The 27481-nt window shown below is 40.9% G+C and overlaps 1 protein-coding gene across 4 annotated transcripts in view; it reads left to right on the forward strand.

The window, feature by feature from the left end:
• The window catches only part of Opa1 (OPA1 mitochondrial dynamin like GTPase), a 73830-nt gene that overhangs the window by 30038 nt on the left and 16311 nt on the right, over positions 1-27481 (forward strand). For all 4 annotated transcript variants that reach the window (XM_021185471.3, XM_021185473.3, XM_021185472.3 and 1 more), the window contains 16 exons: positions 371-442; positions 525-624; positions 883-1013; positions 3142-3214; positions 3304-3376; positions 4209-4324; positions 5067-5131; positions 5763-5839; positions 7284-7449; positions 9612-9764; positions 10001-10109; positions 10695-10774; positions 14153-14293; positions 17359-17475; positions 18295-18388; positions 18745-18855. In XM_021185471.3, the coding sequence (XP_021041130.1) occupies positions 371-442; positions 525-624; positions 883-1013; positions 3142-3214; positions 3304-3376; positions 4209-4324; positions 5067-5131; positions 5763-5839; positions 7284-7449; positions 9612-9764; positions 10001-10109; positions 10695-10774; positions 14153-14293; positions 17359-17475; positions 18295-18388; positions 18745-18855 (1678 nt within the window). The remainder of the gene's footprint in view (positions 1-370; positions 443-524; positions 625-882; positions 1014-3141; positions 3215-3303; positions 3377-4208; positions 4325-5066; positions 5132-5762; positions 5840-7283; positions 7450-9611; positions 9765-10000; positions 10110-10694; positions 10775-14152; positions 14294-17358; positions 17476-18294; positions 18389-18744; positions 18856-27481) is intronic.

Here is a 27481-nt window from a genome sequence, read left to right on the forward strand (position 1 = left end):
TAGCTATTCCAACATGTATAGATACATTTTTTTTTCAGTTTTTAATTTACTTTTCTCTTTTGAGGCAGAATCTCACTATTCAGCCCCAGCTGACTTAGAACTTATTATGTAGACCAGGCTATCCTTGAACTCACAGAGCTCCATCCGCCTCATAGATGCTGGGATAAAAGGCGTGTGCCACCACACTCAGCAGAGTTTTTAAATGTTCCAAACATCATTATGGGGTGAATTTCCTAGAATAATTTCTATGGGATCAAAAGAAAATAGATTTTTTCTGAAATAAATATCTAAATGAACAAGATAGAGAATTTTTAGAATATTTAATATTCTTAAGACACCCCAAGAGCTTGTTCTTTCTCTTCCTGAATAGACCATATCTCTAAATGTCAAAGGCCCTGGGCTGCAGAGGATGGTGCTCGTGGACTTGCCTGGCGTCATCAACGTAAGTACATACGCAAGATACTTCCCATTTGATTCCTGCCCGGAAAGCTATCTGTAATGACTCTTAAAACCTTTTCTTCAAGACCGTGACATCAGGCATGGCTCCCGACACAAAGGAAACGATTTTCAGTATCAGCAAAGCTTACATGCAGAATCCTAACGCCATCATCCTGTGCATCCAAGGTAAAGCCCAGCAGGTTCTCACTGCCCCATGCTTTCCTCTTGTTCTTGAAGCATGGCAGCAGCGTATGCATATAAGCACACATGGCAGACATGTTCTCACCTCTCCTATTCATTCTGTCAACAAATGGGATGTAAGCTGGGAAGTGTCTGCTATTTTTCATCATTGGAATTTTTATTGGCTACAATCCTAACATAAATATATTATGACTAAATGTTTATAATCAGTAATGATTACACTGTTGTTTTTCCTTTTTTCAGATGGATCTGTAGATGCTGAGCGCAGTATTGTTACAGACTTGGTCAGTCAAATGGATCCTCATGGAAGAAGAACCATATTTGTTTTGACCAAAGTAGACCTGGCCGAAAAAAATGTAGCCAGTCCAAGCAGGGTGAGAATAAGAGGTGGGGAGGAGGGTGCACAGGCTAAGGTTTCCCATATGGATTCTGGGAATCTCAATTAGGTGTTTGAATCTGCAAGGTAAGCACTTAACCAACTCAGCCATCTCCCGAGAGCTGAAAATGCAGGCTTCTTCTGGGGCAGCTCTGGCTTGAGACATGCTCTTTAAGGTGCACATGGTAAAGCTGAAGGAGATTCTTAACCAACTCAGCCATCTCCCGAGAGCTGAAAATGCAGGCTTCTTCTGGGGCAGCTCTGGCTTGAGACATGCTCTTTAAGGTGCACATGGTAAAGCTGAAGGAGATTCTTAACCAACTCAGCCATCTCCCGAGAGTTGAAAATGTAGGCTTTTTCTGGGGCAGCTCTGGCTTGAGACATGCTCTTTAAGGTGCACATGGTAAAGCTGAAGGAGATTTGCTTAGTTCCAAATCCTGGCACTACCATTTGCTGCTGTGTGATCTTGGGGTTAATTTATTCAGCTTTTCGGTGCTTTAGGCTCCTTATCTGGTAGGAATGAAGACATTTATAATATGATCTCACAGTTTGTGATGAGTTAATAGTCAAATGATGCTCAGTAATTAGAATGGTTCTCTAGCACCAAGTGTTATGTACCTGGCTTGTTTACAAATGGTAAATTCATATTCTATAGTTGCCTGTAGAACAATGCTGTTGGGTTCTCATCCCCACTGCTACTGCATAGGATGTCTCTTTCCCACCTTATACCTGTGGGACTTTGCCTCTGTGTCAGGGTCCCCAGAGGCAGTGATTCTTTTGACAGACTCCCATGGCTTGCCACATAGTCATACTAGCCTCAAAGATTCATTACAGAGCCATGAAGGAGAAGATACACTGGATACAGGCTAGAGGCATCCTCCTCTGGTTTCCAGGAGCCTTCTCTCAGAGGTGTAGCCAAAATTTCAAAGTCCTAGAAGAAAACTAGTTAGCACATACCATGTTACTTGCCCAGGAATGCCAGACAAAAGAAAGCAAGCAGGCCTTTTGTGTTGTCCCCTCAGGCCTGCTGTAGCAATTTGTCTTTGAGCCTCTACCCATCTGCCTTATTTTTAAGAGCAAGGCAGTATTGCTGTGGCTGTATTGGTCCTCATGCAAAGAAGGCGAAGCAAGGTAGAATCAGTGTCTGCAACCTCCATTCTCCCCTGTTGCGTTCATTCCTTTCTCCTCTGGAGTAGTCACTTCGAAATTCATCTGAGATGCCATGGAAGCTTACTTCAGGCTTTTCTGTGGCAATGACCTGAGTCTTCAGCCCAGGTTTAACTTGTCTCACCCAGTGTTAATCTAAATGCATCTCCAGAAGAAATTCTCACATCATGTGTGAATGATAGATTATGTGAATATGTGCCTTCCTGAGTCCTGACTCTATAGTTTTTATCACACTCAAAAAAGGATTTTTATCTTTAAAAGAGTTGAACACCAAAATATGTTACTTTAAGTAGATATGAAGAAAAATGAATAAAAAGCAATCCAACTTAGTTAGAATTCAGGTAGTCTAGGACCACAAGATGTCTCAGCGGGTAAAGGCGCTGTAGCAAATCTGACAGGAGTTGGATCCCTAGAAAGAGAGAGCTAACTCCCATAGTTGTTTTCCTCTCTCCATAGGAATTCCCACACGTGCATATACAGAGAACAAATGTAATTCTTTAATTTCATAGGATTTAAATTTTCAAATATTCAAAGAAACTCTAAGGAAAAAGTAATAAAGCTATTTACTGAATGCTTCTCTGTGCCATCAACTGTGCTAAGTGTCATTATCTTAAAACCTCTATAACCTTTTATTTAAATTAACTCATTTACTTAAGGTCACATACTAGTAAATGGCAGGGATAAACCCCAAACAGGGTCTGACCAGAAGCACTATGAATCATTCCTGTTTTAATCTTCGTATATACATTTTAATAAGACATTTCACCATATCTGTGGTAAATATATTTCCCTCAGATAACAATGAGAACATATTTGTATGCTTTTGAGTACAGATGCGTGTGCTAGTAAATAATACATGTCTACAGTTTTTAACATTTTGCTTCCTAAATCGAATGTTGTACTTTGAAAAGTGAAGTGAGTCTATATTTCACATTTATTTTTCCAATTTATTGACATAGATACAACAGATAATTGAAGGCAAGCTCTTCCCAATGAAAGCTCTGGGTTATTTTGCTGTCGTAACAGGAAAAGGTATGCAAAGGTGGATTATTATAACTTACTTTTAGTTTTTGTTGTTTCAGATAATAAAGATTAATTTTCTTGATGAAAATCTTTCCTAGGAAACAGCTCTGAAAGCATTGAAGCTATAAGAGAGTATGAAGAGGAATTTTTTCAGAATTCAAAACTGCTAAAGTAGGTGTCATATTACAATATTCAACGACTTTACAATGAGAGCTTGTTACCCTGAACTACTTCAGCTTTATCAATCATGTCTTATAGCAGTTAGCTTACTGTTAGCCATTTATCTACGTGGGGGTGTATATCTAATGGGACTGTCCTTGAGTACTCTTAGTCGGATTTGGAAGCAGTTTATCACATGGTACAGTAGACTGCCTCTGTGGATGTGAGCAGAGACAATTCTCACACCTCTCATGTTGTTTTCCCTAGAAACTGATTTTTTTAATTAATTTTTTTTTTAATGTGTGCACATAAAAAAAAGATGTGTGCACATTCCTCTTATAATAATAGAAAAAGTTGGAATGGGAGGTGGCAACAGGATATTCCCAAATAGATACTGGAAGCAACTGACAGAAAAGTAAGATGCTAAACCACAAAGCGAAATGGAAGGACTAAAAGAGCAATTGAATTATACAGAAAATGTCTACATAGAGGTCTGGAAATAGAGAGGCATGCCTGCCTCAGATTAGTCCAGAAGGAAGAATCGTTCCTGCACACGTAGTCCTGCAAGCATAGCAGGATTCTCTTTTTACTGGGAGGGAAGCCACAAGCCTGTAGTACTGTACTGTCCACTGCTGTGCTCACTGGTCACGTGCACTCGCCACACTGACCAGTGTCTCGTAGACAAAAGCCATCCCCTCAGCCCCTCAGTTCAGAGCTCAGTACTTGCTTGCCTTGCTCAGAGAAGACCCATTCTCTTCCCGGCAGAAAGCCTGACTGGGCAGTGTTAGTGTGAGGTAAGCGTTCCTTTGTCATTCTGACACACTTTAGCTCTGGTCTCCTGTAGGACAAGCATGCTAAAGGCACACCAGGTCACCACAAGAAATCTCAGCCTTGCTGTGTCAGACTGCTTTTGGAAAATGGTTCGAGAGTCAGTTGAACAACAGGCTGATAGTTTTAAAGGTAAGCTGCCTTCTTAAAGCAAGGCTACAAATCCAGCCCTGTGACAGTTGACAGTCTTCTGAATTCAGCAGATTTTTTTACTTCCTTTCTCAGTCTACAAGTACTTGATTTACGTTTGGACAATATATTGAAAATGGAGAGACGCAAACCCTCTGTGGTACAAGAACTGACTTTCCCTGTCAGAAGCAGCAGGCTTGCAGTAGTGTTGAGAGAAAGCTCAGTGGCATGTAGAGAACTTGGACCCTCCCTGACAGAGGAGACTCTGGGAAGCCCTACATTGGACTGTTTCCCTGTACCCACCCTCTGCACCAAGTCTGCTTCTGTGGTTTCATCCAGCGGGAATAGGTTCTCCCCACTTGCCCTTGGGGATTTATTATTCATTCCACTTAGAATCACAGCAAGTCTGGGTTATCTTTATTTCCATTTCACAGACAGAAGGCAGAGGTGCAGAGTAACTTATCTAACCAGTGTCAGAAGCATTAGACCCATGACCTCAATCACAGGGCCAGACTTCACTTTCCTAGCAGCTGCACTAAAGCGCTACAACTGGGGACTTGTAAAATGAAGCAGATAAAACTACAAGTAAGGAAAAGAGTTTAGATAACTGTAGTAATGAAATTCAGAATGCTGGAGCACAGACACTCTCAGAAACCTGGCTAAGACAGAAGATAGAGAAGTAGCCTTCAACCGCTGTGTCTGGAAGATGGGGCAGTCGGGCCTGAGCATCTTGCTTTCTCCACAGCCACGCGCTTTAACCTAGAGACGGAGTGGAAGAATAACTACCCGCGCCTGCGAGAGCTCGACAGGGTAATGGTCCAAATGGGCGGGTCCTGTAGGTGCTTCACTCACTGTTCCTTCAGAGCTCTTGTTGCCCTGAGAGCTAAATTCTGTGATTGTATTGTTGGTTACTTAGGAAGAGTTGTCTTTTCTATAATAATAATGATTATAGCATTTTAAAATAGTTAGGAATCGTAAGATATAAAACATGTTAAAATGTTTTCTGAAAAAATCATGAACTTTTTAGTCGTCTTATTGATGTATGCCTATGTAATCTAATTTTTGGTTCTAGCCATATATTAGCTTTTTACTTTCTTGGTATTTACTTTGGAAATATGGTCTATTTAATGGGAATTAAATATTCTTTTTCTTTGATTTTAAGTAGCATTAGTTGTACGGCCCAGCATTAACTTACTATTACTGATTTGTGTGTTGCTTCTTTAGTAATTGTTATGTGGAAATGTTTTTTAAAAACTGCAGTGAGAATTGAAAAGGGTAGACAGTGGGCCTGCCCCTCGGTCCTTACCTGAGTAATGGCATTCCTAAAGGAGATTGGGGGACCACCCTATCTGTGCCCTCCTTTTGGGTATCTCTGAAGGGCACGACAGGACAAATGTAGTGTCATGAGATGACAGTGCTAATTTCTATCTCTGTTGCCTAGAATGAACTCTTTGAAAAAGCTAAAAATGAGATCCTCGATGAGGTCATCAGTCTGAGCCAGGTCACGCCAAAGCACTGGTGAGTGCTCGTCTTCTCCTCCATGGCTTTTCCTCAGCATAGACGAGAGCAGTAGGCCTTCCTGCCTCTGTTCACAATGAAGGAGGCCACAGAGTGAAGTATCTCCTTAAAGCACAGCTGCAGCCGGAGACTATCAACTGAATGTCCACACGGCAGCTTACTCCAGGCTCATATTGAGTCTGGCTTTTTCTTCAGCTTATCTTCTCCTTCAGCTTTTCCTAACAGATACAGGTTTGAGGTTTCTATAGAGTCATTTACACATAATTTCATGAAATTGCCGCAAAATTACTAGTCAGTAATGGTTATTACTAATGGAGAATAGCATCCTAGGGAACATTGTTCTATAAAGGAAAAATGGTATATGCTTTTAGCTCTCGTTCCAGAGCAGAACTGGTGATTTCTGTAATGTTTATGTGCTGAGCTGTGCACAATAACATTTTTTTAATTTTATGTATATGAGCATTTTGCCTGAATGTATCTATTGCCCACAGAGGCCAGAATAGGACCCTGAGCCTCTAGAACTGGAGTTACATACAGTTGTGAGCTGCCCTGTGGATACTGGAACTAGAACTCCTGTCCTTTGATACAGCCCCCAGTGCTCTTAACCACAGCACATGCTCTCCAGACCCACTATGTGGTGGTGTTTTTTTTAATTCCTTCCTACTTAGATTTCTTTTTTAAGTAGTAGATTGATCCCTTTAAGAATTTGTCATATGAATCCTATGGGAAGCTATCATTTTCAATTTATCATCTTCAATTTATGTTTATGTAAATATAGGCATTCTTTTTTCTTCTTTTTTTTTAAATTTTAGTTATTATATATAAGTACACTGTAGCTGTCTTCAGACACTCCAGAAGAGGGCATTGGATCCCATTACAGATGGTTGTGAGCCACCATGTGGTTGCTGGGAATTAAACTCAGGACCTCTAGAAGAGCAGTCAGTGCTCTTAACCACTGAGCCAACTCTCCAGCCTAAATATAGGCATTCTTAAACTTATTGCGACAGGGCATTAAAAGCAAACAGACTAGATGGTAGCAGATGCCTGTAATCGCAGCACACAGGAACCAGAAGCAGGAGAAACACAAATTCTAAGGTAGCCTGTGCTCCATGAGTAACCTTGTATCAACAGCAAGACAGACTACAGGTCGTTCAAATGAACTATATATAAAAAGACTGGAAATTTTTAAGTGTATTTTAATTAACAAATTACTCGTGCCTTGGTTATCTTCTAATAAGCCTGTAGTATTTAAAAATATATCACTCTTAACACAAAATATCCTTCAAGATAGATGATAGAAACTATCTCTTGATTTCTCTGATTCATAGATATATACATATCTCAAATTTTTCAACCCTTCAAGTATGTGTAGGTAATTGCTGCTGCTATTTTTACAAACGTTTAATGCTATATTGGCTTTCTTGACACTTCTTTTCAATCTCAGGGAGGAAATCCTTCAGCAGTCCCTGTGGGAACGAGTGTCAACACATGTGATTGAGAACATCTACCTTCCAGCTGCCCAGACCATGAATTCCGGAACATTTAACACCACAGTAGACATCAAGCTTAAACAGTGGACTGACAAGCAGCTTCCTAATAAAGCAGTCGAGGTTAGGATATAATGTAACTGGGTAAGAAGCATTGTCTGGAGGCCATAGATGCTGTGGCTTGTGGGTCTGTCCGCCCTCACAGTCACTGTCTTTCTCTGGAGCCATAACCCTTCATGTGTGCTCGGCTCCTGCTTCTCTGCGGGAGCTAACTTGGCATTGTTCTCAGTTGCTGCTAACATGAAAGCTTACTAAACAGGATGCCAGAAGGCCTTGCTTCTCCTGCCACAGATATCATTTAATACAACCAGCAAAACTGCCTTGAAGGTGAAATATTTTAGACCTCTGAATTGAGCTTCTGTAAGGAGTTTCTTTAAATGGACTAAATATTACTGCTTTTACATTTTCTCCAGGACCTGTAATGCTTACTTGTGCATTAAGTTAGGGTCTCACTAGTGTTGACTGGGAATTGTTTACAAAATAAAAGCACCTTAATCCATTTCTGTCCCGTGGTGTCTTTGCCCAGCCACATGAAAACAGATAGCTGCCCTACTTGCTTAACCTTCCTGCAGCTTCATCTGAGAATGAGCCTTCCTGCCAGGGTTGATCAGAATTAGATGAGTTAATATGTAAAATACTCAGTAACACCTGCCCACTCAGAGGAACCACTCAGGATTATCTACGTTATCAACGTTTGTCCAGCCTCCCATTCCAGCTGAGAACCAGTTTGTCCTGGACTCAGAAGAGTTGCTCAAAAACTTGTGGTCAGCTGGGCAGTGGTGGCTCACACCTTTAATCCCAGCACTTGGGAGGCGGAGGCAGGTGGATTTCTGAGTTTGAGGCCAGCCTGGTCTACAGAGGGAGTTCCAGGACAGCCAGGGCTACACAGAGAAACCCTGTCTCAAAAAAACAAACAAACAAACAAAAACCTTGTGGTCAATACTAAAAGTGATTTAGTGATTTTATCTTTCATACCTGCCTTGGAAATGGCATAGGCTGTCCTGTCCAGGCTGATTTCTTCAGCACTGTTCTTGCCTTCCTGGGCCTCTATAATGGCTGTGTGTGTGTGTGTGTGTGTGTGTGTGTGTGTGTGTGTGTGTGTGTGTATGTGTGTGTGTGTGTGTGTGTGTGTGTGTGTGTGTATGTGTGTGTGTGTCTGCTCCCAGCAGCCCTTGCAGCCTCTGCCTGTGTTGCATGTTCTGAACTCTGGTCATTTCTTGACTTTCCATGAAAATAACTGGGGAGCTACTGCCTCTTCACAGTGTTCTGGGTGTGTCCTGAGATGGGACATTTGCAAATGTCCCAAACTTGCAATGGTGAAACTAGTCATCGTCATCATGGCACTGGTAACTCTGTCTTTCTACTTTCTGCCCTGGGCTTTATGCTGAGGGAAGGAGTGGAGCTGCTGAGGATACGAAGCTATATGTTCATTCCCATCTTTCACAGGGTATGGTGGTGCGTGCCTGTAACCCTAACTCTGGGGAGGCTTTGCCTCAGGTGTACAGCAAACAAAACTAAACTCCATACCCCACCATCTAGATGTCCATTCAGTTTGTAATTACTTTTGCCCTGTGGTCTTCCTTTCACAGTTGAGATGAATAAAAGTTAGCCAAACAACAAAGCTTATAAATACCTTGTAGTGCTTGAAGCCTTGGTAGGAATCTTTGCTTATAGGCACAAATGTAAAGATGACGGGCTCAGTGAGTAATCACTTCAACTTGGAGTTGTGTAGAAGCAGCAGGCAGGCTCAGATGTGTTATTGGTTAAAAATAAGTGAAGTAAATGTGTTGGCAGACTCAGGGTGTAGGGGTCACCTAGAGGAGGCAACCCTGCTCGGCTCAGTGAGTGGCGTCCTGTGCAAGTAATGACTTGATCATTTCCAGGTTGTTCGCAAGCACTGGAAGTACAGATGTGTTTATGAAATCTGTTTTTTAAATTGGCAGCATTTTTAAATAGTGCCTCTATGTGTTACCTCACCTGTCCTGGAACTCACTCTGTAGACCAGGCTGGCCTTGAACTCAGAGATCACCTGCCTCTGTCTGCCGCCAGAGTGATAGGACTAAAGGTGCCACTGCGCCCAGCCGTGCTGCTTTTTTTTAGTGTGCATGCATTTATCAGTGAACAAGCATTTCCTGATCATAGCTTCGTGATTTTATGGTAGTTTTTCTTGTTTCATATTTACTAAGAGTAAGCTATATAAATCCAACTATTTCTTTTATATCTAGGTTGCCTGGGAGACTCTACAAGAGGAATTTTCCCGCTTCATGACAGAACCCAAAGGAAAGGAACACGATGACATATTCGACAAACTTAAGGAGGCTGTGAAGGAGGAGAGTATCAAGCGGCACAAGTGGAATGACTTTGCTGAGGATAGCTTGGTATACAGCTCTGTCTAACTTACATAGTCCAACATGGTGCTTCTCAGCCTTTAATTTTAGCCACAAGAGACTCCACTTTATTCGTCTGATAAAAAACTGACAGATGCAGCCAAATAAAAGGAGCTGCTGCTTTTCTGTGGGAGTAACCTACTGTTAAGCGGTTATTTGTTATGTTTGATATTTATGAATTACTGACATGTGGGACATAAATTCGTTTTCTGCCCTAACCGTTTCAGAGGGTCATTCAGCACAATGCTTTGGAAGACCGGTCCATATCAGATAAGCAACAGTGGGATGCAGCCATTTACTTCATGGAAGAGGCACTTCAAGGTCGTCTCAAGGATAGTAAGTAGGGATGGGAGCTCTCGAGTTGTAAGCACTGTTAAACACAGTCAGGGGGCCAGCAAGGTCCTCAGTGGGCAAACCATTTGCCACGAAAGCCCAATCATCTAGGTTGGCTCCCGGAGCCCACAGTGAGAACAGAACAGACTCCCAAAAGCTGTCCTCTGACCTCCACTCATACACTGAGGTGTGTGCACGTCCAAATTCTCACATATATCATATATACAGATACACAGTTAATTTTTATTATGTAATTAACATTTCAAAGTCTTTTTCCTGAATACAGTTGAATATTTATTTGTGGGATTTTTTTTTTGTCAGTTTAATTAAGTTAGACACCAGATATTTATATGTATTCCCACTCAAAGGAATTCTGTACACAATTGAACTTCTCATAGATTTTTAACCACACAGTTGTCATACTTTTGCCATACTAATGCCAGAATAATCATATAAATTATTTCCTTATTTTAATTAATTTCATTTTAATGCAACATTTATTAATAACTTGTGAACATTGTTAATTATAATTCATAGCCTTGGTAAGCAATAAAATTCCTACTGAATTAATTTTTATCTTTCTTATAGCTGAAAATGCTATTGAAAACATGATTGGGCCAGACTGGAAAAAGAGGTGGATGTACTGGAAGAATCGGACCCAAGAGCAGGTAGGAACACAAATGCCTGTGGTCTTGTGCTGACATTTTGCTCATGGTTTATATGGTTTGGTGCTGTGGTTTTCTGTAGACCCAGCTGGCCTTAAACACACAGAAGTTCTGCTTCAGCCTCTTACTGAGATGCAGGCTACCCCAAAAGACTGACACACTGCATGAATGCCCAAGACCACAAGGCTCTGCGGTGGAGACAGGAGACTCTCTGGGACCACTGGCTGCCAGCCTAGCTCCAGATTCCCTGGGAAAGCCTGCCTAAGGGAATACGGTGACAAATAACAGCACAGGGCACCTAATGTCTTCCTCTGATCTCTGCATGTGCCCACAGCAGCCACACATGTGTACATGTACATCACTCATACATACACCAGGACCACACATGTTACATGTGTACACAATCTTCTAATGGCTCTACCAAATTCTTTAGAATTTTAGTTACATTAGCCTTTCTAAAATACAGTTAATCTGTTTTATTAAAAGATTAAAAAAGAGAAAATGCACTTCCTTTGTGTTGACAGCTTTGTTCATTTCAGGGCCCTAATTGAGGTTCAAAAAAGACTAGTTAGGCTAGAGAGATGACTCAGTAGTTAAAGCACTTGCTGTCTTACGGACAACATGGGTTAAGTCAGTTCCCAGCACCCAAGGTACAGCTCACACCCAACCTGTAACGCTAGTTCAAGGGAACCGACTTCCTCTTCTGGCCTCTGAGGACACCAGATATTCACATGGTGCACATATTATGTACATGCAAACAAAACACATATACACAAGGTAGAATAAATAAAACCTTTTGAAATGAAGAGCAGTTGTAAACAAAAACATTAAACAGAGTCAAAGGATATGTGACAGTTGTGGTTAGGAAGAATACAAATTTTTTCTAATATTATCTGTGGATTTTTCTGTTGCATGCATATTTAAACTATTTTACATTTTTGTAGTAATTATTGTTAATGTGCATACAAACTAAATATGAAAATTCAGACAGTAAGTATGATAGAACTCATCCTTCAGTAAACGTTGAGTGAGCACTTCAGAAGAACAAAGAGGCAAAGCTAGTTATAAACAACTTTAAAAATTGGGAAACTGGAGAAAAATGTTTGTTTGTTTGTTTGTTTGTTTGTTTGTTTGTTTGAGACAGAGTTTCCCTGTGTAGTCCTGGCTGTCCTAGAACTAGTTCTGTAGACCAAGCTGGCCTCCTAGAGATCAGTCTGCCTCTGCCTTCTGAGAGCTGGGAGTAAAGGTGTTCAGCTCTTAAAGGGAAGTGCATAAATAGAATAGAGAATCAATATACATAAATGAATAAATAAACGTAATAAGAGGTGATATCCAGTCTACTTGCTGTTTTTTCCTATGTTCACTGAACCTGCTTAATTAGAAAAAAAAGATGCTAAAATGTGGAAAAATTAAGAGGACAAGAGAATCCAATACTCCCAAAGAGCATACCCTTCTTTCTTTGTTTTTATTTACATTTTAATAAAATTAATGAAACTATGATTGAAGCTCTGCTTCTTTTCCAGTGTCCCCACTTCTTGTTTCATTGGCTCCCTATAGTAAGTGACTTGGCCCTGAGCCAGCAGGTGTCTATTCTCACTGCTGTACAGGTGGGCTGAGAAAAGGTCTGTCTAAAAGAGCTTGCAGGGCTCTCAGTCATGGCAGTCTGGCCTGGAGACAGGAAGAAACACTGATTAGAAACACCTGGTGTATGGCAGATACCATCAGCATTGGGCAGGGAGCCTCCAGAACAACCCAGTAACTATTGGTACATAGACTTCTAAGCAAACAGAGATGAGACAACTCTAGTCATAGGTGGATTTCTGCAGAATCCTGTAGAAGCAATAAATTTATTTCAAGGCCATTGCAAAGGATCTGTAGACCTAGAAGAGGAATCTGGAAACCCCTCCTAGATAAGCCTTCACTCCTACCCGTATCCTGGGTTTGGGACAGCGTATGAAAGATTCAGGCTGACGGTTTACATATAGGAGAAAGGACACCAGAATCACCTGGGAAGGGTTTGTGTATCCGTTTTGCTTTTTCCTTTAAACCCTGACTAAATCCAGTTCTCTTTCCCTAATCTTTCTATCCTTCCACTCCCAATTGAAGAGTGCTCCTGTGTCCCTCTTACCTAGGAGATCCAGTGGGAAGCATAGTTCAGAAGAGCTGGAAGGGAGCCCAGGTCAGTTTAGATAGCTGTGTGCAGTTCCTCTGCCATCGTGAATGACAAGACTTAGCAAGAAAAGATTTTCCTTTGTTAAAGATGAAAAGCCCATGGGACTGGGAGATAATATCTCAGTGGTTAGGAGACCTTTCCACTCTTCTGGAGTTTAGATCCCAGAACCCATGTTCCAGAAATTCTGTGCTGCCTACTGGCCTGTGGGCACCCACACTCAGATGGCAAACACACACACACAATATAAAAATAAATGTGTGTTGGGTTTTTGTTTGTTTTCCATGCTATTTTATGCCTTTATGTAACCTTTCTTTGGTTTTGTAGGAAAATCCCACTGTGTGAAACATTCTCACTGTCTTAGTGGAATAGATAGCCAGGATAAATGAGAAAGAAGTGTTCTTTGAAAGAGTTGTTTTAACATTGGGTCAGTGATGATAGCAATGTAGGTGTGAAATCTTGGGCCCTGCTTCCCACGCATACTGCACAGAATAGAGCTGTGTGAATGGCCTGGGAAACTTAACTTTCGATCACAGCTGGTCAGTTGCAAAATACAGTTCCAGGCGAGTTCTCTTACAGATTATTGATGTTAAGTAGTGGTAAGAAGCTCATGTCTTTTATCATCCATGTCAGAATAAAAGATTGAAAAATAATGAGATAAACTGAGTTGGCCAAAGTAAGAGTCTTATTTTGAAACTCGAGTGTATGTTTTCTTCCTTGCTGAGATGAATACATTGCAAAGAAGAGGCTGAAGTGAATGAAGAGTACTTCAGGAATAGTTTGAAGTATGATTTCTTTAGTGGGAGAGCTTCTTTCGAATAGCATCAAACTACTCACTTGATATTTCATTGGTTACAACAGAAACACTTCACAAAGTCTAAGTCCTTACAGGCATTTATAGAATATTGCGTTTTCCCACATGGGCACACATAGACACCTTTTCTTACACAAAAATTATACTCTACAGTCAAGAATAAAAGTCTGTCCTAAGGAGCCTAGTGCTTTGGTTTCACCAATAAAACACTGTGCCACAAGTAAGATTCTAGGGCTAAGCATTCATAAGACCAGTGGCTATGCTCATAGGCCTCCTAGTTTATATCTTACTGTAATTAACAGTAGTGATGCAGTAGTAATACATTTATTAAAACGGGCCTCTTTTCACAAGTACGAAGTTTGAGCTGTCTCAACAGCCTTCTCTTACCTTGTTAAAGTGCGTTCACAACGAAACCAAGAATGAGTTGGAAAAGATGCTGAAGGTTAACGATGAGCATCCAGCTTACCTCGCAAGTGATGAGATTACCACAGTCCGTAAGAACCTGGAGTCTCGAGGAGTGGAAGTCGATCCAAGCTTGGTAAGAAATACTATCAAAGAGTTGGTGATTTGGCTTAGAGGTAGATTGCTTGTCTAGCAACCACAAAACCCTGGGTTCAAACCTCAACTCAAAAAATTTTTTTTCCAAAAATACCAAAACAAAAATCAAGAAGTACCATGGACAGCCAGATGTGGTGACAGGTGCAGCCCTTGGGATCTGGAGGCAGGAGCTGAAAGGTCATCCTCTGCTACAGAGTGACACTGGAGTAGGACTCTAGACAAGCTCTGTCTCAGAGAAAGAAAGGGGATGCAGGTCAGCTTTCTGAATCTGTGCGCCTTGCAATGCAGTATTCCTGCCTCTGATGGGTTACAGGGAGATCTGAGTGCTGAGTTCTACTGTGTTCAACGTGCACATTTACTGCCTTAATGATAGTCATTTCGATTCTATGAGAAGAGCAAGTTTAGCTTCCATTTGCTTTTTACAGGGGGACTCCATAAATCCAGAGTTAGAAATTAGGGTTCCTACAGAAGGGATGAAAGGCATCCAGACCTTGCCATTTTACAGTTTTAGAGTACAGCAATTCACTTTTATCTATGTATGGCCTGTTCACATAGACTGATATTTATGTGTGCATGTGTGTGTTGGGGGAATGGGGGAGTTGTTTGTTTGTTTGTTTGTTTGTTTTAGATAAGGTCTCACTATATAGCCTTGGATGTCCTAGAACTCATTATGTAGGCCAAGCTGGCCACAAACTCAGATTCACCTAAGTTCTGTGACAGGATTAAAGGGGCATGCCACCATTCCCAGAAACATAGGTAATTACAATGTTTACAATCAATGTAGCTCAATTAGGTACAAGTAGATTTAGGGCGGAAACATGCATTTTAATATTTTATTGAATTGGATAAGACCTTTGGATCCTATCTCATTTTCCTCATTCCTGATGATAACTATGAGAACAAATTCTACATGTTAGGCCAGCCTTTTTCTTAGCTTCATAATGCTTATTTGCAGAGTTTTTTGGATTTTGGGTTGGTTTTGTTTGTTTGTTTTTGTTTTTGTTTTTGTACCCCTGGCTAAATACCCCTAGGTGCCCTGGAACTCACTCTGTAGACCAAGCTGGCATCTAACTCATGTCTCTGCCTCCTGAGTGTGTGCACCACCACCACCCAGCAACAGCAAATATAGTGGACTGAAATTTTTTAAAGGTTAACTTAAGGGCTGGAGAGGGGGCCCAGCAGTTAAGAACACTTGTTCTCACAGAAGACCTGGGTCTGATTCCTGGAATCATCTAACTACTTCCCCTAACTCCAGTTCCAGTGTATCTGACAGCCTCTGCAGGCCCAGCATGCATGTAGCACATACACATGCATACATAGAAGCAAAACACCCGTGCACATAAATAAATAAAAATAAATAAATCTTTAAAAAAAGAAAAACAGTTTATGTGAAACCCAATTAGAAAAATGAATCCAGTGAGGAAAGCAGCCTGGAAATCTCCTGTGCCACTGTGGTTACTGTTAAGGACCCCCTGCTTGTATGTCTCTGGACTTACTTTACATTCTGCCTGAGGTCAAGACAAGAAGCCTGCTAAGAACCTAAGTACTTAAGCTGCTGCACGTGTTACATTATCTATAAATTGAACGTGAGACTTTTAGTTGGATATAGATCTAATTTGTCTGTGTGGTCCCAACTCTCATTATTAAAAGTTCATGCAGCTAGGCGTGGTGAGTTTGAGACCAGCCTGGTCTACAGATCAAATTCTAAGACAACCAGGGCTACACAGAGAAACCTGTGGGGGTAGGGGAAGGCCATGCCAGTTGAACACCCACCCTACTTCAACAAAGGAAAATAGAAATGCTCCAAAACCTGAAACTTGTTCCACCCCCACCTGATGTCACAAGAACATTCTTCATGTGACAGTATTCAAAATGCAGGTACATGGTACTGTAGTACATATCATTACTGTTAGACTATGTGTGTAAGGTATATGTAAGTGAATTTTGTGTTTAGACCTTTATCCTGCCCCCAAAGTGTCTATGTAAATATTACAAGATCATCCCACCCAAAACTCACATCTGCAGAACAGCCTGGGTCCCATGTGAGTCAGGGCAGGCATGCTCATGCTCTGTGTGCTTTGACACTTGTAGTTTCCTGACACTTAGTAATGCAGTGGTGGTTTTCTCTTGGAAGTAGAGTGGAATAGCTTGCTACTTTCTGCAAACAACGTCTCAGTTTGGTTGTTTTCTAGTTACATTTTGTTCAATATAAAAATATGGGATGTCAGGGGGTGTGGCTTCTCAGCAGTTGGATTGTGTTACTAATACTGCTCCCTTTAATTGAGTAATTGATAACTCAATTGCAATAACTCACACTTTCACCATCTCCTGGATGGGATTGGTATTTGTTTGGCCTACTAGCATTATTGTTGTTACTGGATATTACAAACAGTACATGCTCTGACAGGACTGTAGTGCCACAGAGGTACTGTTGTGGTAACCGTGCAACTTAATAGAAAGCATTGCTTCCTGACTGTTGTCAGCTGGTGTGCACAGTCTGAGACCAGCGTCCAGGTCCTAACTCTGCCCTTAGACAAGGCTTTTATACTCTTCTTGCCTTGGCTTCCCCATTGCTAGCTAGGCAAAGATCGTCCCTTACCAACCTACTCTGTACAGTGAATACAGTTTGAATGTAGCTACATGCTTAACTTAGAACTTTGTAGATTTTGAAGCATGTAAACTAATACATCTAATACCTGACTTTAAAAATTATATAAGTGGACTTAAAGCTATTGCTTTCAAGTAACTTTTTTTAACACAGCATTTCTTTGTGGACCAGGCTAGCCTCAAACCCACCTGCCTTTGCCTCAGTCATGCTGGGATTAATGGAGTGCACCACACTGCTGGGCAACAGTCCTTTTCTGTTGTTTTGTTTTTTGAGACAGGACTTCTCTCTGCCCTGCAACTCGATGTATAAACCAGGTTGGCCTCGAACTTGGAGATCTGCCCTTCAGTTAACTTTTCAAAGTAAATCTTGTATACAACTAACTTTTAGTGCTCAACAACATCTATTATAATATTGGTTTTTTTCTTTTCTCATTTTAGATTAAGGATACTTGGCATCAAGTTTATAGAAGACATTTCTTAAAAACAGCTCTAAATCATTGTAACCTTTGTCGCAGAGGTTTTTACTACTACCAGAGGCATTTTATAGATTCTGAGGTGAGGTTTCACAAAAAAAAAAATAATAATAAGTAAATTTTAATAATAATTGATGAAAGATGGTAAAAAGTAAACTTTAGTTTTCTATGAATTTTAAACCCTTGAGCATCTGGAAGAAAAGAGTGTGTAACTTATAAAGAATAACGTTTTATCTTGTTAGAGATTTACCAGTTTAGCAGTAACTGACTTCCGTGCGTATCATCAGGAGCTGTAAGAATGTGGAGAGACAGTCTCTTATACCCCAGAGTGGCTGGAAACAGTTTTGTGTTTATATATAAGAGGAGGATGTGTGTATAGCATAGCCATTGGCATGTGCCCTGGAGACTATATAGTAATACTACTTTACGATGCACTTTTTTGTGTCATAATTATTTTCTCACATCACTGAAATCTTGCTTTCTCTAAAAGAACTCCAAGTTCTTGTAATGGGCATAGATCTCATACCATTTAAAGTAACCCCTAGGTGGCAGCAGACTTATGTCTTTTGACATTTTCTCATAAAGGGAAAATGTTTTAAAATAGCCCTTGAAAAGCTCTTCTCTGCTAATCTATGTTGTTACTAAACTGAAGCTTCTAAGTGCTTTTCTGGGTTTATTTCAGCTCAAAAAAAAAAAATAGTGTGTGTGTGTGTGTGTGTGTGTGTGTGTGTGTGTGTGTGTATGTATGTATATGTGTGTATGTATGTATGTGTATGTGTGCATATGTGTGTTAGATAAGCACTGATATTTTTACTAAACCTTAGGAAATATGTTCTACGTAATTAATACAGGCTTTGTTTTTACATTTTCATCTGATCTTCTTAACGGCTTACCACTGCAGCTGGAATGCAATGACGTGGTCCTGTTTTGGCGAATACAGCGCATGCTCGCTATCACTGCCAATACATTAAGGCAACAGCTTACAAACACTGAAGGTAAGAAACTCCTAAAAAACAGATTGATTAGAAAAACCTTAGAATCATAACTTGCTTTGAAATATTAGTTAAAAATAAAATTACAATTAGAAAATTATAGGGATAAAAGATGCTACAAATCTACTTCCATTAAAGTTAAAATAAAAAGACGGGCGTCCTGAGCATTACTTGGTGTTTTTGAGGTTTGTATGTCTGTCTGTTGTGGCTTGAGAATCCTCAGACTGTGGGTAAGATTGATGCTGATAAATGTACTAGAGAATGGGAAGTGTAAATTCAAGGGAATAACTAACATGGGATGCTTAGTTTTCATTCAATTCATGACACTGCTCTTCTGGGTTTTTATTTACTGTGAACAGTTAGGCGACTAGAGAAAAACGTTAAAGAGGTATTAGAAGATTTTGCAGAAGACAGTGAGAAGAAGGTTAAATTGCTCACTGGCAAACGAGTTCAGCTGGCAGAAGATCTCAGTAAGTATTTTCTCCTACCCCGTCTTCCTGGACCCCATCCACATTCTCATGTCTCCCATTTAATCGCAAGCTTAAAGAAAACTTATAGCTACCTAGGAAGAGCTGGTTTTGTTCTGCATTGTTAAAATAAGATATTGACCTAAAATCTTATCACTTCCAAATACTTGAATGTGTGTTTCCTAGAAATAAAGATTTTTCTCCTAGCAACTGGCAAAATCAGAGTGTCACTGTAGCTAATCCTTAGACCTCCTTCATCTCTTAGTGGTAGGTGTTATCCTACCACATCACACGATGTTCCAGCTCATTCCCCAACAAAACTTACTTAACTACTTACTTCCTTACTTCCTTACTGTTTTTGTTTTAGAATGGCATTTAGAATTCAAGGTCTAAGAACTAGATATACTTGTTGTTAGTGAATATGAGTTCTTGGTTCTTCTCAGTAGAAAGTGTGTGTGTGTGTGTGTGTATGTTTGTGTGTGTGTACATGCATACCTACTCCTAATTTTCTGTATCTATTGAAGACTTAAGTAGATGTTCACTGTTCCAGGTTGTATCCAGTTCTGCTGGTTTGTTCCTGACTTTGCTCTTTTCCATACTTGTAATTCTAACAGCATGGAACTGACTTCCAGAATCCTTAGCACAGTTATATTTTGCTCAGTCCTCTAAATGTATAACCAAACTTTGCTGCTGCCCCCAGTGCACAAATGTTCTTCTCATCCAGCTTGGAGTCTTAGCTGTCTTACACCAGACCACCACCACAGTGCCTCCCTCGCTCTGCGCCGTGTCCTCTTCACACGCTGTGGCATCCTGCCAGAGGCTGATCTTTAGAAACTCCTTTCCCCGAGTTCATGATCTGACCTTTGTGTCAGGGGTCTCTGCATCTCATGGGAAACCATATTCTTCCCCTTACCCACCTCCTGGGGATCCTCTCCTCTGAAGCCAGACTAGGCTTTCCTGGAAACTCTCTCTTCATCCTGCTTGCACTCCAACACCCTACATCAGCTTATCCCACACAGATGTGCATCGTAGGACCAGGCTGCCATCACCCTGCTAGCTCTGCTTGGGCTTTTGGCCTATAGCATCCCACCCACAACCTTGCTTGTTGGAAGCATGTTTGGTTCTTAGATGCTGGTAACTTACTAGCATGGATGCTTGCTTGGATCTTTGAGAGCCCAAGGTGATCAGAGACGCATTAACATTATTATGTAACTCTTGGTAGTCAGCACTTCTGAGTCTAGCTAATTATAAGTGTCCCTTCTTTGAGCTTATGAAACTTTTTCATTGCAGAGTATACTTAAATGTATATGCTTTCTGATAAGAAAGAAAATAAACACTGAGTAGGAAGAAGGATTTCAAGGTTGGGAGCAGTTTTTAAGCTGAGTTTATAGTTCTGTAGTCAGTCACAAACATATCCAGAAGAGCCAGGCAGGTTTCCCTGGTGTTGCCTGTGCCTCAGCCCTGCTCGCCCTTTTCCACCTGCACCGCCTCATCCTGGCTTTCTCTTCCCGGTTATCTGAGCTCCCATTGCTTTCTCTTGGCACTCTTGCTTTATTGTTTCTTCCTTTCTTTTTTTAATGTATATATCTCATCTTACTAATTTCATTTCTTTCATATTTGACTGTTTCCTGCCTCTTTGGAAGTATAGTTAAGTTTGTGCACTACAGAAGCCCTGTCTGCAAGCCTGGTCCACTCTCTGTCTGTTGTATCTTACATAGGGAATCCTCAAGCCCCACGAAGCTTTGGTACTGGTAGGATGCCTGCTGTGGCGATCCATAGGAAGGCCATTCAGCAAGCACTTGGAAGTTCCTGGCTTACAATTCCATGCTTAGTGTAGATAATTTCTGTGTCCCTTAGGATATAGCTATCAGGCTGAATTAATTCAATGAATTTTACCAGCTTCTATATTTTTAAGTGACCGAAAAATAATGTGCTTTTTTGTGTCTTATAATAGAGCCTGCACACTCTCATTACTTTCCAGTTGTAATTTGATTATTTAAAGAAAGTATATTACTAACTCAGATATGTATGTGCTCTGCCAAGCCAAGTTCCAGGTTCTGGAGATTTTCCTAAATAGGCAGTCATAAGACCCCCTTGAAGTGATTTGTGACTTTTGTGCAAATAGAGTTATGGTGTTAATGTTCCAAATAATGTCCTTAAAAGCAGGGGTTCAACCCATGACTCAGCGTCATCGGTCACAGTAGCGGAGATGAGCCATGACTGCCCGTGCTTTAAAGTCCTGAGCGCCCCTCTCCATACTGCTTCTCTCAGGGCTGAAGATTGGGAATAGAGTCAGGGATGCTTCCAGCCAGCCTGCTCTCTAGCTTTATTAGTCACGGCTGTATGGTAGGGAACAAGGTATCTAGTATTACAGACTCATTTGGGATATAGTATAGGGATTTATACTATGCAGTAGAGAGATTTAAGTATAAGTTCAGAATTGTGAATAATGGTGTCGTGTAGAGTTTACTAAAACGTTGGTAACATTCATGTTTTGCCAGTCATTAATTTACCTGGCTTTCAGTCATTCATCGCTTTGGATATTTACCAACTAATTGTTCATTAAAGTGCAGTTATAAGTAGTGTGTCATCTCTACCAAAGAAAAACAACAAGATACAGTTAGGAAGAACAAAGGAATGGGAATAAAGCCCACGTCTTTGTCAGGAAGCTTGCTGACAGAAGTCAAGACTCTTGGACACTCATTGATGTTCATAGCTGGAGCATGGGAAGGACAGGATAAGCCTAGAAGTCTTTAGAGTAAGAAATAAGGATGTATTTGACATGTGATGTGTCGATATCACACAACACAGGCACTGTTTGACACTGCAACTGGGCAGACCTCAGGTAACTGAGACAGTGACATAGTGTAGCTTATTGAATGAAACACAAATCCTCCTATTAGGAATTATATGGGAGGAAGGATGAAATTGGTGGTAAAGAATAGAATGTTTATCTTACTACCCTTAATATTCTCAACAGAAAAGACCTATTATTAAGATTGTTTTAAAAGAAAATACCTGTTATTTAAAAGGTAACTATATCATGGAAAAATCTGAGCAGTCACCACCTGATTCATGTGGTCAAGTCACAGTCCTATGCCACCTTATAGATTGGCGTTTTTACTAAAGATATATGACTTTAGATGTGGCGGTATATCAGAAAAACCACGGGTAAATATTGTCTACAGAATAGCTGACCTGAGGGCATCGGATACATCAAAGACAAGGCAAGACTGAAACAGTAGTCCAGATTGAACACAGCCAGTGAGAGATGCAGTCTGTATCCCTTGGAAGTGCTGTATCTGTGTTGGTTTCAAAGGCATGATTGTTCAGTTGTGATTTACTTAAGAAAATACAGGTTGCTTCCAGCTGTACACATCAACATTTAGATATGATGAAGCCTAATCACGGTAAACGTTTCTAGAGAGGTGATGTTTTTGTAGTGTTGTTACAGCTTTTCTGTAGCCAGGTGGTTTCGCTTGTTTTATGATGAAACAGGAAAAGAAAAAAGTTTATGTTTCTAGCTAATACAAGATCGTGTCATGTGAAAACAGAAAATGGGATTCACGGGCATCCTCTGTGAAGATGTCCAAAGACAGAGCACCTCATGGTGACACTTGAACTCATCCACCTGCTTCAGTTCTAGCTACAGTTTCCTCCCACAGCGTATAAACAGCCTGTGTGGCTTTTATGAGAATCTTGATTCTGTAATAAGAGTAAGCTCAACAGATTCTACTGTCTAAATGGAGAACCAGCTGTGAAGATCGCTATTTGGATTGCATGTAAATTTTTTTTAAGATTTATGTATTTCATGTATGTTAGTGTACATGCCAGAAGAGAGCATTGGATCCTATTATAGATGGTTGTGAGCCACCATGTGGTTGCTGGCATTGGAACTCAAGACCTCTGGAAGAGCAGTCAGTACTCTTAACCACTGAGCCAACAACTCTCCAGCCCCTACCTATGAAATTTTTAGTAGTGTGCCTATCAAAATAAAGTTCTATTAAAATTACTTTCTTGGCCTAGTCGGCCACCATTAGGAAGAGAGGCCCCTTGGTCTTGCAAACTTTATATGCCCCAGTACAGGGGAACACCAGGGCCAAGAAGTGGGAGTGGGTGGATAGGGCAGCAGGGTGGGGCGAGGGTATAGGGGGCTTCGGGGGTAGCATTTGAAATGTGAATGAAGAAAATACCTAATAAAAAACTGGAAAAAGAAAAAAAGAAAAAAAAGAAAAAAAATTACTTTCTTCCAGGTGGCAAAAGTTGTCCTTTCTACAATGTTTGATTTTATTATTGTCACCATATTAAAAGAGTGCTAACATTTCTGAGATCTGTTCTGTTTTCCCCACTTTGCAAATTTAATCCCTGCGCACTAGTAACACTGGTTAAGTCTCCTCAGTGCATGGTGAGATGCTTTTCTTAACTTGTATCCACTGAGACCCAAGTTATATTTTGTTGTTGTTTTGGAACAACGCTGGCTGTCCTGTAGTTCAGAGATCCACCTACCTCTACCTTCAGAGTGCTAAGATTAAAGGTGTGTGCCACCACTGCCTGGCTTCAAGCTATACTTTTATTTCTTGTATATGCACACTCATTGATAGCCAGGAGTTAAAGGGATGGTTGCAATCATTTATTTAGACAGCTTGTTCTGAGAAAGGATTCTTTTCCTGCTTATAATACAGGCTTCTAGCTCTGCAAAATATGAAGTTGTTCATGGTGTGAGCTGATATTTGTGTACTTGTCTAGAGCCTGGAGACTGCTTTCCATATGTTCTCCTTAGGGTCTCTACCACAGCCCCGTGGAGTAACGATAGTTATTTTTGTCAGAATAAAAAACGGAGACTTAAGGGGCTGGTGAGATGGCTCAGTGGGTAAGAGCACCCGACTGCTCTTCCGAAGGTCCAGAGTTCAAATCCCAGCAACCACATGGTGGCTCACAACCATCCGTAACGAGATCTGGCGCCCTCTTCTGGAGTGTCTGAAGACAGCTACAGTGTATTTACATGTAATAAATAAATAAATCTTTTAAAAAAAAAAACGGAGACTTAGAAACACATAGTATCTGATGATTTTTTTTTTAATTTATTAGAGGACAAGACTCAAGGCATTGGAAAGTATAATTGTATACAATTACCCTTTGTGTTGGGATGTGTACATAGTGGTATGTCAGAGAGACAATCCCCTGGTATCAGCAGTGATTTTCTTATCCTTAGTCCTTCCCGCCACAGAAGGAGCTTTGGAACTGAGCCTTTCAGTCTGTGAAACATCTAAAGAAACACCATATGCATGGTGAAGTCATGCATATGAAGTCAATAGATGAACTGAAGGAAGCCTGTCTTTATTTGACCGGTAAACTTTCTCCAGACTGCCAGGTCCCACTATAATCAGAGGTGCCCAAAACCTGGATGTTTCTCCCCTTGCTGGTCTCAAGCTCTCTGTGTATCTAAGACCTTGAACTTCATGCTCAACTTGCTCCCACCTACTAAGTGCTTGGAACAGGGTTCCAGGCCCAATCCATCAGGGCTTTACCTATGTTCAGCAAACTCTCCCAGCTGAACCACAGCCCCAGGCCCCAAAGTAAAGAGCTCGCCTTCAGTATGTTGTGTTCATACCTGAGTCCTAAAGTCCAGCAATTAAATACACCAACCCTTTCTATTTTAACTGGCTGTCATTCTAACTTTTGGGGTTTTGTTGAGCAGGATTAAGAGTGTTGAAATGTTCTCTACCAAGTTTCTGTATATTTCTTCATATTTACAAATATGAACATAAAATATATGAAATATAAAAACAATAATAAACTCTAGCTGTGCAGACTTATTGTAATGGTATAGTTGTATAGTGTTCGTGTTAAAAAGCAGTGAAATCAAAGTGGCTGCTAATTTAGAATTTTGCAATATCCCCTTTCCCCACCCCCAGTTAATCTGCTCTGCTGACTGCCTCTACTCTACACGAGGTGGCAACAGCTGGCCTTTTTACCAGAGCTCAGAGGGATTAAAGAGCAGAAGAGCAGCAGCGTGCGAAGCCTCTTGCCTCTGTTGACTGTTCTTTATTGTTTGATGCCTGAGCATCTCCCAGACAGCAAGCAATTGTTGCTGGAAACTTAGAGTTTGTTTCTCTTGAGCACATACAATGCTGTTCGGGCTCCTCTTTGTGTTTCTTCACGTTCCCAGCCTCCTCTTATCCGCCATCCTGTGCTTTCTCGTGATAATTAGAAAAGAAGCAAAGATACAACCTTTGTATCTTTGGCTGTGTGACACTCACTTGTGACTATAAAACTTGGCTCTAGAGACTACAGATATGAAGGGGTTTTTTCCTCTGAGTTACCAGATATTCAGCCACAGGAGTCATGCTTACTATGAGAACTCTGCTCACCATGGTTAATATTATTGGATGTCAGAAAACAGATGCATTTGTTCATTTTAAAATGGCGGTGACACACGGGAAGCAACAGATGAGTACTGCATTTGCAAGGCCACGGTTAGAAACCTAGCAAAGCCTCCTACAAAGTCTACGAAGATGCTTTCAGTGACCCAAACACCGTCCTAGTTGATAGGATAGTTGTAAGAATTTCTTCATGCCACTTTAAATCTAAATTTAAAAGCAGGTAGGACGTAGCTAACAGAAACATAGTTAGCTGGAGTGTTTTTATTTTACTGTGTTCAGAGAGGAAGAATGTCATTCGAGTCTGGGATTTAATTTCTGTTGACTACTTTGTATTTCTCCTCTTCTCTGGCCCCTGCTACTGTCTCAGATGAGATCAGTGGGCCTGGAGCATGGGGATTGAACCACCCCACAACACTTACCTATTCTCAATGGAGCCTAACGTGCATGAAAATACCCTGGGATTCCTGCCGCTCACCACCTCCCCACCCCAGCAGATCCTGCAGCACTCTTCTATTCACAGCAAGGCAGTTTTCTCTTCATTAACTGGGACAGCATAGCCAAATGACTTTTTCTGAAAGTCGTATGTGATGGTCACAAATTTCTTAAGTCCTTTGAATTCCAAATGTGGTAGCAAGTCAATTTTGTTAGATTTAACAAAAGCAATCAGTTTTAACAAAATTTAAAGAAAGGAGTGGCATTGAGTTTTAGTACCTAGGTCCAGAGGGGTTAAAGAAAGGAGGGAACTAGAGAGATGACTCTTGATTGCTCTCGCAAAGGACCCAGGTTTAGTTCCAAGCACCCAGATCAGGCAGCTCCCAACTGCTGGAACTTGAGCTCCAGCACTCTCTTCTGGCCCCAGACACACAAATGGTGCACACACAGACATGCAGGCACTTCCACATATGCATAAATAAAAAGAAGGGAAGCAAGGGACAGAGTAGTAGGGCAGAAGGCATGAGTAGTCGGGGCTGCGATCGCCCAGGCTCACTTCTCTCTCAGCCCTCTTGCTGTTTCTTTGGCTCCAATACTGTTTCACCTTTCCTGGCTTCTGGCACAGAAGGCTGTGTCCCTCTTTTTCTTACGCCTTCTAGGTCATTACCGTGTCACCTAAACCAATATTTTTCCTCCTACCTGCTTACTTGCCTTCCCTCAGTGATTAAAAGCATACTTAGCTACTGCCATGGTTGTGTAATTGAACAGAAAGAATGCTGCCTTCCCACTACATAACTGTAAATCAGCCAAAATAACCAGAGAAAATACAATCATGTCTATTATGATTGACCCACCCTAGCAAGATGATTTGGTTCATTTATGAATTTATTAGGCCTGGTGTTATATTTCACACATGGTCAGTGAATGCTCGATCTCTGTTTTAATACTGACTTTCATTAGCCTTTCTCTGGACTTCAAAGAGAGCGACTAGAGATACTGGAGGCCGTTCTTCTGTCTCGCCAGAGGCTCGTGTTCCATCCCTTGAGCAGCTCGCACTTGTGTATTCACGCTGGTACCAGCCACTCCCTTACTAACTTCTTGTGGTCTGCCTTTCACAGTCTGCAAACCACTGATTTATGGGTCCCCAATGATTCCCTAATTGCTAGTCCATCCAATTCACCACAGGAAAGAAAAAAAAAAGCTTAATAATTTTCAACATTAAGAATTTAAGTTTATTGGAACACATTTTCTTTGGCATTCAAATGTTGTGAAATGGTTATTTCTAGATATATATGTTTGTAAAAAGGAAAGATTGGTTCTTTTGACGACAGAGTAAACATTTCTGTTTTATAACTGTAACTCTTTCAGGCATCTTTTTGGGATAAAAGTTCTTTTGTACGTTCTGCCATTGTGAAGGTATCTTTCATACTCAGGAGAAAGGGACAGCAACTGAGAAAACAAAGAATTCTTTTCACCTTGAGTCTGCACGCATGAGGTGGGCCCTGCTCTTGTGTTATAGGCAGAAAAGGACAAAGCTGACACGAAGAAGAGTCATCCTTAGAGCGAAGCCTCCGTGTGAGAGTTCCTTACTCACAGAGTGCCTGTGCTGAGCGAGCGAGCGAGGCCTCCATAGTGTGCTCTCCTAGTGTTCAGGAGGAAATGCAGGTTCAAACTGAGCCGGCAGAGCTGCATGGAGCAAGTCTACTTCTTAAACTCACAGAAATACCTGGTGTAAGATTAGAGGGATATTTACATTATATTATGTGTGCTACTATAGTCAACACTTTATTAGCCATACCTTTTTATTGCTTTAA

This window comes from Mus caroli, unplaced genomic scaffold (assembly GCF_978045245.1).
Source record: "Mus caroli unplaced genomic scaffold, Mus_caroli_1 scaffold_17, whole genome shotgun sequence".
NCBI classification, from domain to species: domain Eukaryota; kingdom Metazoa; phylum Chordata; class Mammalia; order Rodentia; family Muridae; genus Mus; species Mus caroli.